The sequence below is a fragment of the Penaeus chinensis genome, chromosome 28 (assembly GCF_019202785.1).
Source record: "Penaeus chinensis breed Huanghai No. 1 chromosome 28, ASM1920278v2, whole genome shotgun sequence".
Lineage (NCBI taxonomy): Eukaryota > Metazoa > Arthropoda > Malacostraca > Decapoda > Penaeidae > Penaeus > Penaeus chinensis.
The window spans coordinates 18,619,587-18,634,586 of record NC_061846.1 but is presented as its reverse complement, the minus strand read 5'-3'; the positions used below and the strand labels follow the sequence as shown (position 1 = coordinate 18,634,586).

The following is a 15,000-nucleotide window of genomic DNA, read 5'->3' as shown; positions in this document are numbered from 1 at the left end:
CCCCTGACCACTGCTACTACTACGCCATCCTCGATACTTGCTGTCAACTTGATCCATTCCGAAATCATCCACCCAGATTATTACTCAATCTTCAGAATATTTCCCTTCCTCTCTCTCCATTCCTCCATTCCAATTCTTCCTGCACAGTTTTCTTCATTCTCTGTCACCCCCTCCCTTATTACTACTCTTCATCCTTATCGTCCTCCTCTCTCAGTATTATCTCTCTCTCCCAGTCAAATTGTTTCGCCACTCTGCATCCAGATACGCCAGGGTCTACCACTTTCCCGATGTATACCTTTCCTCCTCCTAACGTCACTTGTCGCCACCTGGTAATCTAAATGTTCCGCGCCATCTTCTTCCACATTCTCTCCTACGCCCACTCCTTCCTCTGTTCCTTGGACATCTGTCTCTTCTTCTCGAAAAAAGAAAAAAAAAAAAAAAAAAAACTTCGTTTCTCAGACCTCTTCACCCAACTCCCTTCCAAAAGCTCTTGAGGAAATTCAGACTTCTTAAAACTGACCCAAGAGAACGCTCCGCTCCATCATCCGCCCTCCAATCTCTTCACTCACATTTCCTTTACATTCAGAGTGACTGCCGACATCCATCCTTATCCTCCTCATGTCCCCCCTACCCTTCTCTCCCAACACACTCCATCTTTCCCTTTTCCATCCGCACCCCATTCATCTTCTTCCCCCATTACCGCTTCATCTTTCTCCTGGATGCTCTCGTGATTCCGTGTTGTCACAAAGTGTCTTTCCCCGAACCCTTCTTTCCCTCCTGACGTTTTTCTATGTACTTCACCTCCTTCTCCTGGTCCCTCCTACTTCTCCGACACGCATTTCTAACTTAACTAAACCTTGATTGCTTCAAAATGGTTCTCCTGCACTGTGTTCCTCGTGCAATTCATGTTCAGCTGTCCTATCCCCTCTTTACTGCAGACCGTACCTCTGCTTTTCCTCCCTCGTACTCTTTTCCCCGACCCCCCCCCCCCCCCCTCCCAAACATGCTGGACATCCTCACGGTATCCCCCACTTTTCTCTCTGACGCATATATACCCTCCGTCCGTCGCTTGTAACCTCCCTTCCTTTTACTGATCCCCGCCTAACCCTGTTTGCTGCTCCTCTTTACCCTTCCCATTACCACACTATATTAGAGTGCTGCCCGACCCTTGATGTCTAAGACATTTTGCTTTGATCATTAACTCATGTTCACTCTTTTCGCTACAGTGATCTTTGATATCTAACACATTTACTTGCTTTAACCATTAATCAACCGCCAACGAAATACTATACGCATCACCGAGTCAGCAATCACGATTATATTTTAAGATTACATATAACAGAACTAGAAAATAAACGACAGCGGTGGAAAACTGACAAAAATGCAAGAAACAAAACTGGATTTCCCAAGTGACGCAGCTTTTCCTCCGTCAGTTTCAGTGCTTTACGTTGCATTTTTTTTTTTTTTTTTTTTACCGGAAAAAATATCTAACAGAGCGATAAAAGTCACATCTGTTAAAATAAAACTGATGGTAAGCTCTCATCATCAATATCACCATTTCCATTGCATAAAGAAGTTCGGATATATTGATAACAACTAATGATGTAAATGATAATGAGAACCACAAAAAAACAATAATGATAGTGTTATTGTACGCGTCGGATGAGGTTTTACAAATTTAAAGTGCATTATGATTTAATAAACATCTATCTCAGTTTTCTCCATTCATACATCTATCCGTCCATCCATCTATCCATATCTAAAATGATCTATCTACCACGATATCCCTACCTACTTATACTTTCCCTATATCTCTCTTCTCTATACACACTTGCATTTACGAAAGTTCTCGCTGTACTGAGAATATCTACAAACGTTCAACCGGAAACTTTCGAACTTCCTCTGGTGACTCATTCGACTGACGAACGTAAACGGAAAGTTATTCGGTACTTTACTTCGATTTCATTATTACTTTTGCATCATCATTGTTATGCTGTCATTGTTATTGCGATAATCCATGCTATTACTGTTATCATTATCATTATCATTGGTGGTGGTAAGTGACCACAGCGGCAGAAGCAGTAGCATCATCATCATTATTATCATTATTACCATCATTAACATTATCATCATCATTGTTATAATTATTGTTGTTTTTGTTGTTTTGTTGTTGTTGTTATTATTATTATTACTATTAGTATTGATGTTGTTTTTGTTGTTGTTAGTATTGTTATTATTGCTATTATTGTTATCATCATCATCATCATCATCATCATCATCATCATCATCATCATCATCATCATCATCATCATCATCACCATCATCCTCATTACTATTATCATTATCATCATCGTCATCATTATCACAATCATTATTACTATTACTACTACTACTATTAGGCCCTCTACTCTACTATGACTGCTACCATTATCATTAATTTTTCTATTACTATTGTTACCATTATTATTACCATTCTCACTACTACTGCTACGATTACTACCATTGTTAAAGCAATAATCACCATTATCTTCTCTGGGACAATAACCTATCACTATTAATATCATCATCTTCCTCGTCCTCCTCTTCCTCTATCTTCCAGCATCTCTTTAAGTTCATCATTGTTATTCTTATTATCTTTATCATTTTCATTGATGTTATCATTATAACTACTATTACCATTATCATTATCTTTATCATTATCATTATCATTATCAGTATCATTATCATCATCATCATGACCACCACCATCATCATCATCATCCCCATCATCATCACCACCACCATCACCATCATCATCACCATCACCATCACCACCATCATCATCATCACCACCACCATCATCACCATCATCACCATCATCACCACCACCACCATCATCATTACCACCATCATCATCATCCTCACCACCACCACCATCATCACCACCATCACCATCACCATCGTCATCATCATCACCATCATCATCATCCTCACCACCACCATCATCACCACCATCATCACCACCATCACATCACCACCATCATCACCACCACCATCATCATCACCACCATCATCATCACCACCATCACCACCATCATCATCATCACCATCATCATCATCATTATTATCATTATGCATGCTTCCCCTTGCAACTTTCCCTGAGCCCGCAGTCGACGCTCATCTTCAGCCGCGACACCTTATTATTATTATCATTATCATTATTATTGTTATTGTTGTTGTTAACATTATTACATTATTGTAATTATTATTATCATTATCATCATCACTATCATTAATTTATCATCACTCTCATTATTACTGCAATTAATATCATCATCATTGTCGTTTAGTACTTATTATTTTTATTACTATTATTACTATCATCATTATCATCGTCATCCTCATGATCATCATTATAGTCATCATCATCATCATCATCATTATAGCCATCATCAATATTATAACTAATAATCTATACCCCTTATTTTGACTGGTTCTTTTATCTATCATCATATATTACTATAAGTGTTCCTCAACCTTTTTGAGAAGGGGCCCCAAAATCTGTCCTTGCCAGAATAGGCTATATTTTCACAAAACATACATTCATTGGCCGTCAAAAAAGATACGCTATAAAGGGTTTCTGAAAAGGCGAATTTGTTTACACTAACAAGCAAGGTACAGTGTCCCAACGACCCAATTTGATGATACAGGCGTTCAAGAAGATTAAATTTTGGTTGGGATGCCATTGTTATTATCAGTATTAGGATTGTCTTTGTTGCGCTTGTCTTAACCATCATGATAAAGTGAGTGTTATTCATTACCATTATCATGAAATCATCATTGGGGTTATGATTTTCCTTCTTATCTTAATTACTTAATTTACATCTTTATTGTTACAATTATCATTGTCATAATCGTTTTCATTATTATCATCATCACTATCATTACCGTTGTCGTTACTGTCATATTCATTATCATTGTCATTATCATTTTCAACTATCATCATCATTATCATCGTATTCATTATCACACACACAGACACGCACACACACACACACACACACACACACACACACACACACACACACACACACACATATATATATTTATATGTGTGTATAAATATATATATATACATATATATATATATATATATATATATATATATATGCGTGTGTATCACCACAGTAAACTAAATACAGAGCTTTACAAATAGGGTGAAAATGTCCCAAGAAAGAATGAACATGTAAGACACCCAGATAAGAGTTTCCGCTGTACATCCTCAGGTTAGCCTTTTGTCAGTCACTCGTGGGATTTCACGCAGCCGAGTAGCGCTCTTGTGCTCCTGATACACAGACGTCTTCTCATTCCATTCCTGACTTGCCTTTGCTTGCGCAGTGTATCTAGATTAGTGTATCCAACTTTGTGCATATAATTTAGTCTGTTGAAAAAAGCGGTCAGGTATATACGATGTCTGGTGTCTGATATCCAGACTGAGGTTGAAATGAGGTGGAAGGACCTTTGAAATGCACAGGCATCTCCTGATACCGATTGCCATGATCCTATGTGAGAGCTTAGAAACGTATACAACACCATCGTTCTCTTGACGCGCCAGACCCTTTAAAGGCGATGAGCAGCAAGGCAGACGACGTCTTGCCCCCGCTCTTGCCCCGAAAGGACTCCCTGCTGCCCCCTGCCCCGGCTCCTTCGAGGTTCTCCAGCGACGACGTCAACGTGCTGCGCTACTTCACGTTGTTCCGCTGTCAGGGGCCTGCGGCGCTGGTCCTGGCTCACACGTACACTGCGCTGACTCAGGTCAGGTCCAGCGGCGTCCTTACCTACTGTCGGGCTACTCTCGGCTATTCCAATGCTCGCATCAGAGGTCTCTTTTCGAGGGACGAGCTTCATGAACTAGAAGGGAGCTGGGATCCCTTCCAGAAGGACATAACTTTCCTCTACAAGTTGTTGCAGAATGTCTGTGGGTTGGCCCCCAGCTGTGATCAGGTGTGGAGTGTGCCCTCCCACGCCCTCGAGTTCCTCCTGCGAACAGTTAAAACATCTAGAAATTACGTGTCACACAGTTTAATTAGAATCAGTGACTCTGAATTGCAAGATTGGACTAAAGAGCTGTTGACCGACCTACGAGCCATCCTAGCCCATGTCGCCAGCAGGACACACATTGACCTGGACAGAATTGTGCAGAAAATTGAGGAAGACGTCTTGCAAATCGTTGATTCGCAGTTGCCTCCAGTCCCTGCCGAGGCCTTCCAGCGTGACAAGGAGGCAATACTGCAAGATCAACATAAAAGTAAGATCGCTTTCCTCTCTAAGGCCAGAAAAGAACTTCAAGGTCGGTACGCGGACTTCCAGATCGTCCCGCAACTGATGTGGGAAAACACGTCCTCAGCTCACGTGTTGGTGGAAGAGGTGTTTACAGAACCAGAGATATCTAACGGCCACGAAACCGTCCCCTTGAATCGTATAATCCCGCCCAACCAAGCTTTCCAGCAGCAGGTGATAGTACTGGAGGGCACATCTGGGGCTGGGAAGACATGCGTGTGTCGTTACCTGGTGAGTGCCTGGTGCAAAGACCCTCAATCATTGCAGTGCCTCAAGGACGTCGACATCCTGATTTTGATCCGCTGTTCGTCTGTTCATTCAGAAAGTCTTCCAGCTTACCTTGCAGATGAGCTCCTGCAAGATACTTTCAGCGATACCCCTCGTACCGACATCCTTCTGAAGATGCGAAGAACAAATATTCTCCTGGTGGCGGATGGCTGGGGCGAAGCGAACTCCTCGGCCAAGGCGCTGGTGCAGCATTCCCTAGTGACGCTGCCCAGGGCGAGAATCTTCGTGACGCTGCGGCCAGAGTTCGCCTTGGATCTCCGTCTGCATTTGGAGAGCTCAGGCTGCTCTTTCTCCTGCTTTTCGAGAAACCTGAAATTGCAAGGCTTCACAAGTACCACAAAGAGAAAGTATTTGTGTAAGGCTCTACGAGTTGCGGGCGGGAAAAGGAGGGACTCGACACTTCTGCAGGACCTCCGCCATTTGGAAAACTCTATTGAAATGCTTCATATCCCTATGATGCTGGCGCTGCTCTTCCAGCTGTGGCACAGTGACTCGGCGGAGGTGCGGCGGGACGTCAATAAGCAGGAGCTCTTCAGAATATTACTCAGTTCAAAGATGCAGAGACTCACTGAACAGCATCTGCAGCAGAGGCATCGCAACTCAAACATGCATCTGCTTTACCAAGGAGTCCAGCGCTGGATCAACAGACTCAGCAAGGAAGCCTGGGTCGCTCTGAAGAATAACTCAACTGTCCTGTCCACAGAGAGCTTCAGCCACCTCAAGGCCGTGTGCGAAAGCGAGAGATTGAACGAGGTCCCGCTGTTATCTGCGCTGGTGGGAGGCTTCGATCAGAGAAAAGCCTTTTGGTACTTCGAGTACAGTGTCATGCAGCAGTTCTTGGCAGCGCGCTTCCTCGCTCACGAACTGGCTAGGTCGGGCTCCACACTGAGCCACTTGCTCGACCTTGAGTCCAACTCAACAGACTACCTCAGGTACCTGCCAACGATCACTTTCGCTGTCGCCATAATGAGCTTTAAGGGCCGGATGACCACAGACATAGCTGACGAAGTCATGGCACTCATGGACGACCCGGATGTCACTTGGGAGACGATTGGCGACTTCTTGCTCGAGTGCCACCTCGACCCTCTCATCACGGAGCGCAGCGCGCCTCTCCTGGTGAACGCGGTGTGCGAACAAGTAAACTCATGCAAGGCAGGCATACTGTCCGCCGCCCTCTGCTACACGTCGCTGGGCGTGGCCGAGGTGCTGCAGGTGCACGTGGCGGCCGTCACTAGCGAGCTCGGAGACGTCTTTGCCCGGGTGGCCGAGCGCGGGTGCAGCAGCGTGTGCACACTGGACGACGAAAGTGACCTCGTAGCTCTCAGGAAGGTCCTGGAAGCGTGCCCAGACCCTCTGCCCTTCTCTCTGACTCCGACGCTGAAGGTGCGTCTGGCCAGTGCAGAACGGGCAGAAGCCCTCGCAGTTTGCCTGACGGCATGCCAGGACCCCAGCGTCATCTGCTACTTCGAGGCGACGGACGAGGAGGAGCTTCAGTATATCTGCGTATTCCTTCAGCAGATGCAGGACCTGGGGCAGTGCAAGGCCATCATCGTCATCATCCCCACGGACCCTTGGGAGAGCCTGGGACTCTCGCTGTGCCTCAGAAGTCTCGTCTCCTCGTGCGCCTGGCCGGGCTCGCTCTACCTCACCCTCCACTCGTCCTTTTACGGGACCATTTGCAAGGAATTCGAAGACCTGCGTCTTCGCTCCGATGACCTGCGCGACCTCAGGGTCGATTACCAGGCGCAAACTGACGAAGCGGAATGCGAAGACCCGTACGTGAATTCAGTGGGAAGGTGGAAGTCTATCTTCACTGAGGACGAGACCGACGTGCGCCCCTTCATCAGCACGTTGCTGGAGCTGCGTCTGAGGAAGCCAGGCAGATTGAAAGAGCCGGCAGCAGAGCCGGAAGCAGAGCCGGAATCAGAGCCGGAAGCAGAGCAGGAAATAGCTGTAACAATGACCAGGTCTAAAGAGAAGAACTTGAGGAATAAAATGAGAGGCAGTTTCAGGTCTGTAAAAAAGTTTACAAAAGACATGTTCAGAAGAAATAAAATCTGAAACATCAGGTGAATGTAAATGTATTTATTCAAATTATTCCCATATCCATCTCCAATATGCAGTGTACCCTTATACATTCCTTGCATATATTTCATTTATTTCACCTTCATGTGTAAGAATAAAAGTGATTTTCATAAACATTCCCTTTGTAAATTGTACATAGTAAATGCATTTTCTTGAACAAGTTTTTAATTATTCCCTCAGTTCTTTGACTTTTCAATTAAACGTCTGAAATATTAGGCTAAAAACTTACCTACTTCTTAACATATATGTAAGCATGTCCTGTCAACATCACATTTATCAGAGACCCTAAAACGTATCCTCTTTGTTTGGTAACACTGTGTTATGTGATATTACCAGCAAAAACACACAACACACAACCTGACCTCTTGAATTCGAGGCAAATACAGTATCATACTTGTCAGTACTTTTTCTTTCAATATTCCAGTGTCAAGATATTTAACAGTATCATATGCATTGATATCATGATAATTATTCATATTCTCATTGATAAATTATTATTATATTCATCATTATCTTTATAATTAGTTATATTATTATCAGAATTATTATCCTTATCATTATTGGTGTTGTTCTTATTATCATCATTGTTATTATTATCATTAATATTATCATTATTATTATTATTATTATTATTATTATTATCATCATCATCATCATCATCATCATCATCATCATCATCATCATCATCATCATCATCATCATCATCATCATCATCATCATCATTATTATTATCATTATCATTATTAGTAGTAGTATTATTAGTATTATTATCATAACTGTTACTATCATCATCATTATTGTTATTGTTGTTGTTACTATCACTATTATTAGTATCATTTTTTTTTATTATTATTATTTTAATATCATTATCGTTATCATCGTCATCATCATAATCATCATCAGCATCATCATAATAATAATAATAATAAAAGTAATTATTATCATTATCATTATTATTGTCATCGTTATTAATACTTTCATCATTATCATTATCATTATCATCATTATCATCACAATCACTATCATCACTATCATCATTCTCATCATTCTCATATTTCTCATCATTATCATTATTATCATTATCATTATTATTATTATCTTCATTCTCATCATAATTATCATTATTATCATTATTATCATAATTATCATTATCATCATTGTCAATATCATTATTATTATCATTATCATTATTATCATTATCATTATTTCGGCTAGTGTTGTTGTTATTGTTATTGTTATTGTTATTACAATTATTATCATTACCAGCATCATCATCATTATTATAATCATTGTTATCATTATTTGTATTGTCATTAGTAGTAGAAATAGTAGTATCATTATTACTGATATCATTACTATTATCGTTATTATTATCATCATCATCGTTACTGCCATTATCATTATCATTATTGTGCATGTGTATGTGTATCTCTGCCTGTATAAAGACCATTTATTTTATTTGACATTTTTACTTTAATATATTTGGTTTATCCGATAGGCTCTGCATATTTTTCTTTTGGTGTGAATCCCATTACGAAATTCCGGGCCCAGGATAGCTTCAGCGAAACCCCTTTTCGGTCGAGTTGTTAGTGGGAGCTCCCGATATTGACACAGTTTACCCAAGGTCAGAAAAGAGGCTTGATTCGCTCCCAAATGCAGATTTGACTCTCTGCCAGGGTGCCAGCGAGCGAGCGAGGCAGTTGGACCTATGCCTCGCTGGCTGACCTTCTCTAGCGGACTCCCGTGCCAAGGCGCCACCATTTCCGGCGTCCATACGTTTTTGTGTGTCTGCAAAATATGGGACTGTTAACATAACAATACCTTTACCAGTATCATAGTATGAGCTGTTATGCTCCGCCTACCTTTTTCTCGCTGGTGGAAAAAATCAGTCTCGTAGTTACCCCTCATTTTTTCCGTTTTCTTTGAGAATTGAAGGGGTGGCTATAAAAAAAGATAAAAAAAAAAGTAAACGGAGTAATAGGGATTGGCATACAAAATAATCATTTCAGGCTTTATCTGCAGCGTTCGTATCTGCAACTTTTTGCAATTCTCTGAGCTATTTTTGCTGCTGAATTCAAGTGATTTCAAGTTTAACTAACCTGTCCATTTAGCTCGCTACCACACATGCGCTTAGGATAGGTAAAATACTAAATACTTCTTATATTTTACTTTGTAACTCTTCACTTGACAATTTAAGAAGTATTTAAAAGATATTTCAATAATGAATCGCATGTGACAGTGGTATAAGATTATACAGAAAGGTACTATTTATCTTTAGGCTCAAAGAGTCAGTAACTCGTTATGCAATTGACACCAAAGGCAGGATTGATAAACATTGAGGAATAAGGAATAACTAATTTCTTTACGTGACTTATATTCATCATAAAACTCGTAAGATAATGTTTATGATTATCAGAGCAATACATTCGAATTTGCATACATTTTGATAGGCAGCAAGTAATCCTTCGAATAAAGCTCCATAAATACCAAAATAATGTAATTTCTTTTGTTTTCCATATAAATGATACTATGATGATGATGATAACAATTATAATAGTAACGACGGTAATAGTAATATCAACAATAATATCTAATGATAATAACAAAAATAATGATGATTATTATTATCACCATTGCTATTATTATCATTATCACTATTATCATTGCTATCATTATAACTATAGTAAATAAAATAATAGGTATACATATGAATATCTTTTTTTTTTCTTAAAACCAGTTTGTATATGAAACCCATCAAGGTATCAGGAGATTCATATCGAAATCCACTAATGAAATACAGTATGAATAGTCGGCGAAAGTGATGAATCAGCACAATATGAATGTATCATTTTCAGTCATAATCATTATCATCACTGTCATTTATTACTGTCACTGCTATTATCATTGTCATTGTTATCATTATTATTGTATTATCATTTGTCATCTGCTATTGAAAATATGGGCACTTTGCGAATGATATAACTTTAACAAACAGTAGTAGGAACAAATAAAACATGGTAGGAAGTCAATCAAATAACATCCAAATGCAGTAAAATAGTTGTTTTTAGGGCAATTAAATTAAATCATATAATTCTAGCATGTGATGTGACATTGCGCGTAAGTCATTCAAAACTTAAATTATCTTAATAAACATATTAATTTTGGTACATGAACACAACACGATCGAATACGGGACGCTGTGTGTGAGAGATGTTTTACTGATATTTAAAGCCTAGATGAATGCTCAGTAAAATGATAAATGTTTTACTGATATTTGAAGCCTAGATCAAATTATAATAGTAACGACGGTAATAGTAAAATTATAAATGTTTTACTGATATTTGAAGCCTACATGAACACTCAGTAAAATGATAAATGTTTACTGATATGTGAAGCCTAGATGAATACCCAGTAAAATGATAAATGTTTTACTGATATTTGAAGTCTACATGAACACTCAGTAAAATGATAAATGTTTTACTGATATTTGAAGCCTACATGAATACCCAGTAAAATAATAAATGTTTTCCTGATATTCAAAGCCTAGATGAACACCCAGTAAAATGATAAATGTTTTACTGATATTCAAAGCCTAGATGAACACCCAGTAAAATTATAAATGTTTTACTGATATTTGCAGCCTAGATGAACGCTCAGTAAAATAATAAATGTTTCCTGATATTGACATTACACGAATGAAATTTTATTAATAACAAAATATATTGCATTTAATCCGGAAGATAAGATCACGCCCACTTTGGATAGCACATCAAAAGACAAACATGTTATCGTACTGCACACCATCAAACCCATAAGCTGATAACATATGATAACGTTTACTGCAGAATAAATTAAGCTTTTTAAATAATTCAACTCAGCCATTACATTTATTTTACGAATGTTCCTCTAAGCAATCATGAAAGCTTACGGGAAGATTATTATCACATACAATGAGAGCAAGATGTAGAGCAGGAAAATGTTTATACCACTTTTTCTGCTTCACTGATTTAAAATCATAAAATCAATTCGAGAATACATTAGGCCTACAACTTCTGAGCTATTATTATCTATAATAATTATGACCACTATAATGAAATAATAATAATAATAATAATGCAAAAACACTGGTTGAGCCAAGGTAGTTTCCGCAAAAGAGGGATCTTCAGTCGCACGTGCTTCATTCGCCTTTCTCCTCCTCCCCTCCTCTCTCTCTCTCTCTCTCTCTCTCTCTCTCTCTCTCTCTCTCTCTCTCTCTCTCTCTCTCTCTCTCTCTCTCTCTCTCTCTCTCTCTCTCTCTCTCTCTCTCTCTCTCTCTCTCTCTCTCTCTCTCACTTACTCCCTCTCTCTCTATCTTTATATATATCTCTCTCTTTCTTTCTCTTTGTTTCTCTCCGTCTCCTTCTCTCTCTCTCTCTCTCTCTCTCTCTCTCTCTCTCTCTCTGTGTATATATGTCTGTCTTTCTGCATTTCTCTCTCTCTCTCTCCCTTCATCACTTTCCCTCCCTAGCTCTTCCTTCCTTCCCTCACCCTTCTATGTCTCTGTCTGGCTCTCTGGCTCTCTCTCTATCTCTATCTCTATCTCTATCTCTATCTCTATCTCTATCTCTATCTCTCTCTCTCTCTCTCTCTCTCTCTCTCTCTCTCTCTCTCTCTCTCTCTCTCTCTCTTCTCTTCTCTTCTCTCTCTCAGCCTCCATTCTAAAGAAACTGTGTTGTGAAAACGTATATGTATTACCGTTCACAATACAGTCCATTGGCCCCGACCTCGCCAATGACTGTGGCCATCATCCACATTTTGTTTTCTTTGTTAATCTTTATTTCGCTAAAAGATATATACATATTACAACAGAGTTTCCCTTAATCTACTTTCTTCCACCGTCTCCTCGAAGTCGGTGTCTCTCACGCTGGTGTAGGATGGCGGCTTTGATCGCGTCCCACGAAGGCTCTCTCTCTCTCTCTCTCTCTCTCTCTCTCTCTCTCTCTCTCTCTCTCTCTCTCTCTCTCTCTCTCTCTCTCTCTCTCTCTCTCTCTCTATTTCTGTGTGTGTGTGTGTGTTGTGTGTGTGTGTGTGTATAAATGTGTGTGTGTGTGTGTGTGTGTGTGTGTGTGTGTGCATGTGTATGTATGCATGTATGTATGTATGTATATGAATATGTATGTAAGTTTTCTTGGGGAAATATTTTTTTATTATCCAGTCAGGTGTTAGTAAGGATGTTTCCACCCTCATTACATATTTCGTTTTTCAATTTTTCATTGGTTTGGGTTTCTTGTTTCTGTATTTCGGTAGTTTTTGTTTTAGTTTTTCATTTGTTGTTTTAATTTTTATTGTATTTCATTGTTTTATTTTAATTTATTATATTTTATTATTTTTATTTGATTTTGTTTTTTTGTTGTTCTGTTTTATTTGTATTTTTGTTTCCGCATCGCCACTCTCATCACTGCTGCTGTCTGACTGGTTCATTTAGGCTGACGTGGATTCGGGCAGGAGTTCAAAGGCAGTATCTTTAATGCTGTAGTCTTCCTGGGTTTGCTTCGAACGTTCGATGCATTCTCTCGAGGCATCTTGAGTCACGTGATTAATGGCCTGGAGCGTGATTTCTTCAGTTTTCTCTATAGCCCGCCTCTCTGTCGATCGTTTCTTGATCTCTTCTTTGATTTGGACCCAAATAAATTCTACTGGATTAAGCTGGCAGCAGTCAGGTGGAAGTTGGAGTACTCTGTGGCCAGCGGCAGCAGCAATTCGTCAGCTTCATAGCCCAGGTTGGCTTTCTTGTGAGGCCGAACGAGCTTCAAATGTTCAGCTTTGGTGTCCGAGCGGTCGTGGGGAATTTTGTGTTCATTTAACCACTCGATGATTTTTCCCATTCTTGAAGTCCATGGCGGCGCCTTGTTCTGCTGATTGCTGTGATGCGGAGCGCTGTCCATAATTATCAGTGACCTTGCGGGGATATTGGTCAAGAGTTGCTCCAGAAACCATTGTTTGAATGTGTGGTAGTTCATCAAGTCCTGGTGGTTACATTTACTGCCTGCTTTGGATTTAAACATGGAAAGGGCACCTGCCTTGTTCGTCTGTTCACCACTGGCATTTTCACTTACCCAGGTTTCATCAAGGTAAATTTTTCGGTCTTGGACTGCAAGTTCCCGAAGAAAATTGTGTCTGGCTTCGCTGCTACCATGCTTGTTGTACCCAAATTTCAAATGCTTTAGCAATGTCCGCAAGCTTGTTCTTCATCCTCTGAAGTTCACAGGTGAATAAGGGTTGGCAACTCTCCTCTTTCATAATAAGTTAGAATATCTCCTCGAATTACTTGTCAAATTCATTGACACTCTCAAGTACAGGCGACGGCCGCGTCCGATAGCGTGGTGATTTTATAACTCCGTGTTTATATCTCTTCCCTTCAAGTCTTATCTTATCTTATGGCAGTGAAACTTTCGTTGCCTCAGAGGTTTGCCGACCTTGACCGGACAAGCGCTCGGCAGGAACTCTCTGTGACCTAAGGATAAGTCCAATATGCGAAGCTGAGCTTCGCCCGGGCTATGCCAATGAGGGGAGCCCGGCCTGTGTCGACTAATGTCGACTCGCTAACGTGTGTCAGGTGTTGCCCAGCCACAACAGTAACCTCCAGGCGACAATTGCAACTTCTCGCGCCTGGGCAACCCCTCGGATGAGAGGCCGGCACGTTACCACTGTACTAGCCCGGAGGCCTGTGACATGGGTCAACCTTGGCCTTAAATCCTGGTGAGTGGCGTGTGGGCGCCACCTGGCCGGTCGGCTTGGGTCAGCATGGGTACCGCGTGGGCACGCCGCGTGGCAGCCCGCGAGCACGCGGGAGTCATAGCTTTATACGTGCTTATGTACACAGTATAGAGAGAGAGAGAGAGAGAGAGAGAGAGAGACAGAGACAGAGAGAGCGAGTGAGAGAGAGAGAGAGAGAGGAGAGAGAGAGAGAGAGAGAGAGAGAGAGAGAGAGAGAGAGAGAGAGAGAGAGAGAGAGAGAGAGAGAGAGAGAGCGAGAGAGAGTGAGAGAGAGAAAGCGAGAGAGAGAGAGAGAGAAAGAGAGATAGAAAAAGAGAGAGAGAGAAAGAGAGAGAGAGCGAGAGAGAGAGAGAGACTGAGAGGGAGAGAGAGAGAGAGAGAGAGAGAGAGAGAGAGAGAGAGAGAGCGAGAGAGAGAGAGAGAGAGAAAGCGAGAGAGAGAGAGAGAGAAAGAGAGATAGAAAAAGAGAGAGAGAGAAAGAGAGAGAGAGAGAGAGAGAGAGAGAGAGAGAAAGCGAAAGAGAGAGAGAGAGAAAGAGAGAGAAAGAGAGAG

The 15,000-nt window shown here is 40.8% G+C and overlaps 1 protein-coding gene across 1 annotated transcript in view; it reads left to right on the top strand.

The window, feature by feature from the left end:
* LOC125039990 (galactokinase-like) overlaps window positions 1–4,270 on the top strand; it is a 19,369-nt gene extending 15,099 nt beyond the window's left edge. The window contains exon 10 of the mRNA XM_047634396.1: window positions 4,266–4,270. Within this exon, the coding sequence (XP_047490352.1) occupies window positions 4,266–4,270 (5 nt within the window). The remainder of the gene's footprint in view (window positions 1–4,265) is intronic.
* Window positions 4,271–15,000: the final 10,730 nt, after the last annotated feature.